Source organism: Acanthisitta chloris, unplaced genomic scaffold (assembly GCF_000695815.1).
Source record: "Acanthisitta chloris isolate BGI_N310 unplaced genomic scaffold, ASM69581v1 scaffold18984, whole genome shotgun sequence".
Classification (NCBI taxonomy): domain Eukaryota; kingdom Metazoa; phylum Chordata; class Aves; order Passeriformes; family Acanthisittidae; genus Acanthisitta; species Acanthisitta chloris.
Window position 1 is genome coordinate 22,079 of NW_008671214.1, and position 322 is coordinate 22,400.

The 322-nt window shown below is 64.0% G+C and overlaps 1 protein-coding gene across 1 annotated transcript in view; it reads left to right on the forward strand.

Annotated features, from left to right (window-relative positions):
• The window catches only part of GPR156 (G protein-coupled receptor 156), a gene marked incomplete at its 3' end in the record, with an annotated part of 14,399 nt that extends 14,111 nt beyond the window's left edge, over positions 1 to 288 (forward strand). The window contains exon 11 of the mRNA XM_009074019.1: positions 87 to 288. Within this exon, the coding sequence (XP_009072267.1) occupies positions 87 to 288 (202 nt within the window). The remainder of the gene's footprint in view (positions 1 to 86) is intronic.
• Between the last annotated feature and the right edge of the window lie 34 nt (positions 289 to 322).

A 322-nucleotide genomic window follows, 5' to 3' on the forward strand; every position in this document is an offset into this window, starting at 1 on the left:
CAGCCATCCCTAGGGAGGTCTGCCTCCAGCCGGAGGGGTGGCTAGGGTGGCCAGAGTCCCAGGGAGCTTCGTCGTGCATCCCGCAGGAGCAGCGGTGGTGGCAGGGCCCAAGGGGACCTGCTGAGCCCTCCCTGCGCTCACTGTACTATTACCCAGACTCTGACTCCAGCAGCAGCAGCTCCTCTGAGGAGATGTTTCACGGGTGCCATCGACCCTGCTGTGAGGTTTGCTTCCAGAGCCCACGTGGCTCCCTGGGCAGCAGCAGCACAGACACGGACACAGAGCCCAGTGACTGTTCAGGCCACCAGACAGAGCACCACAG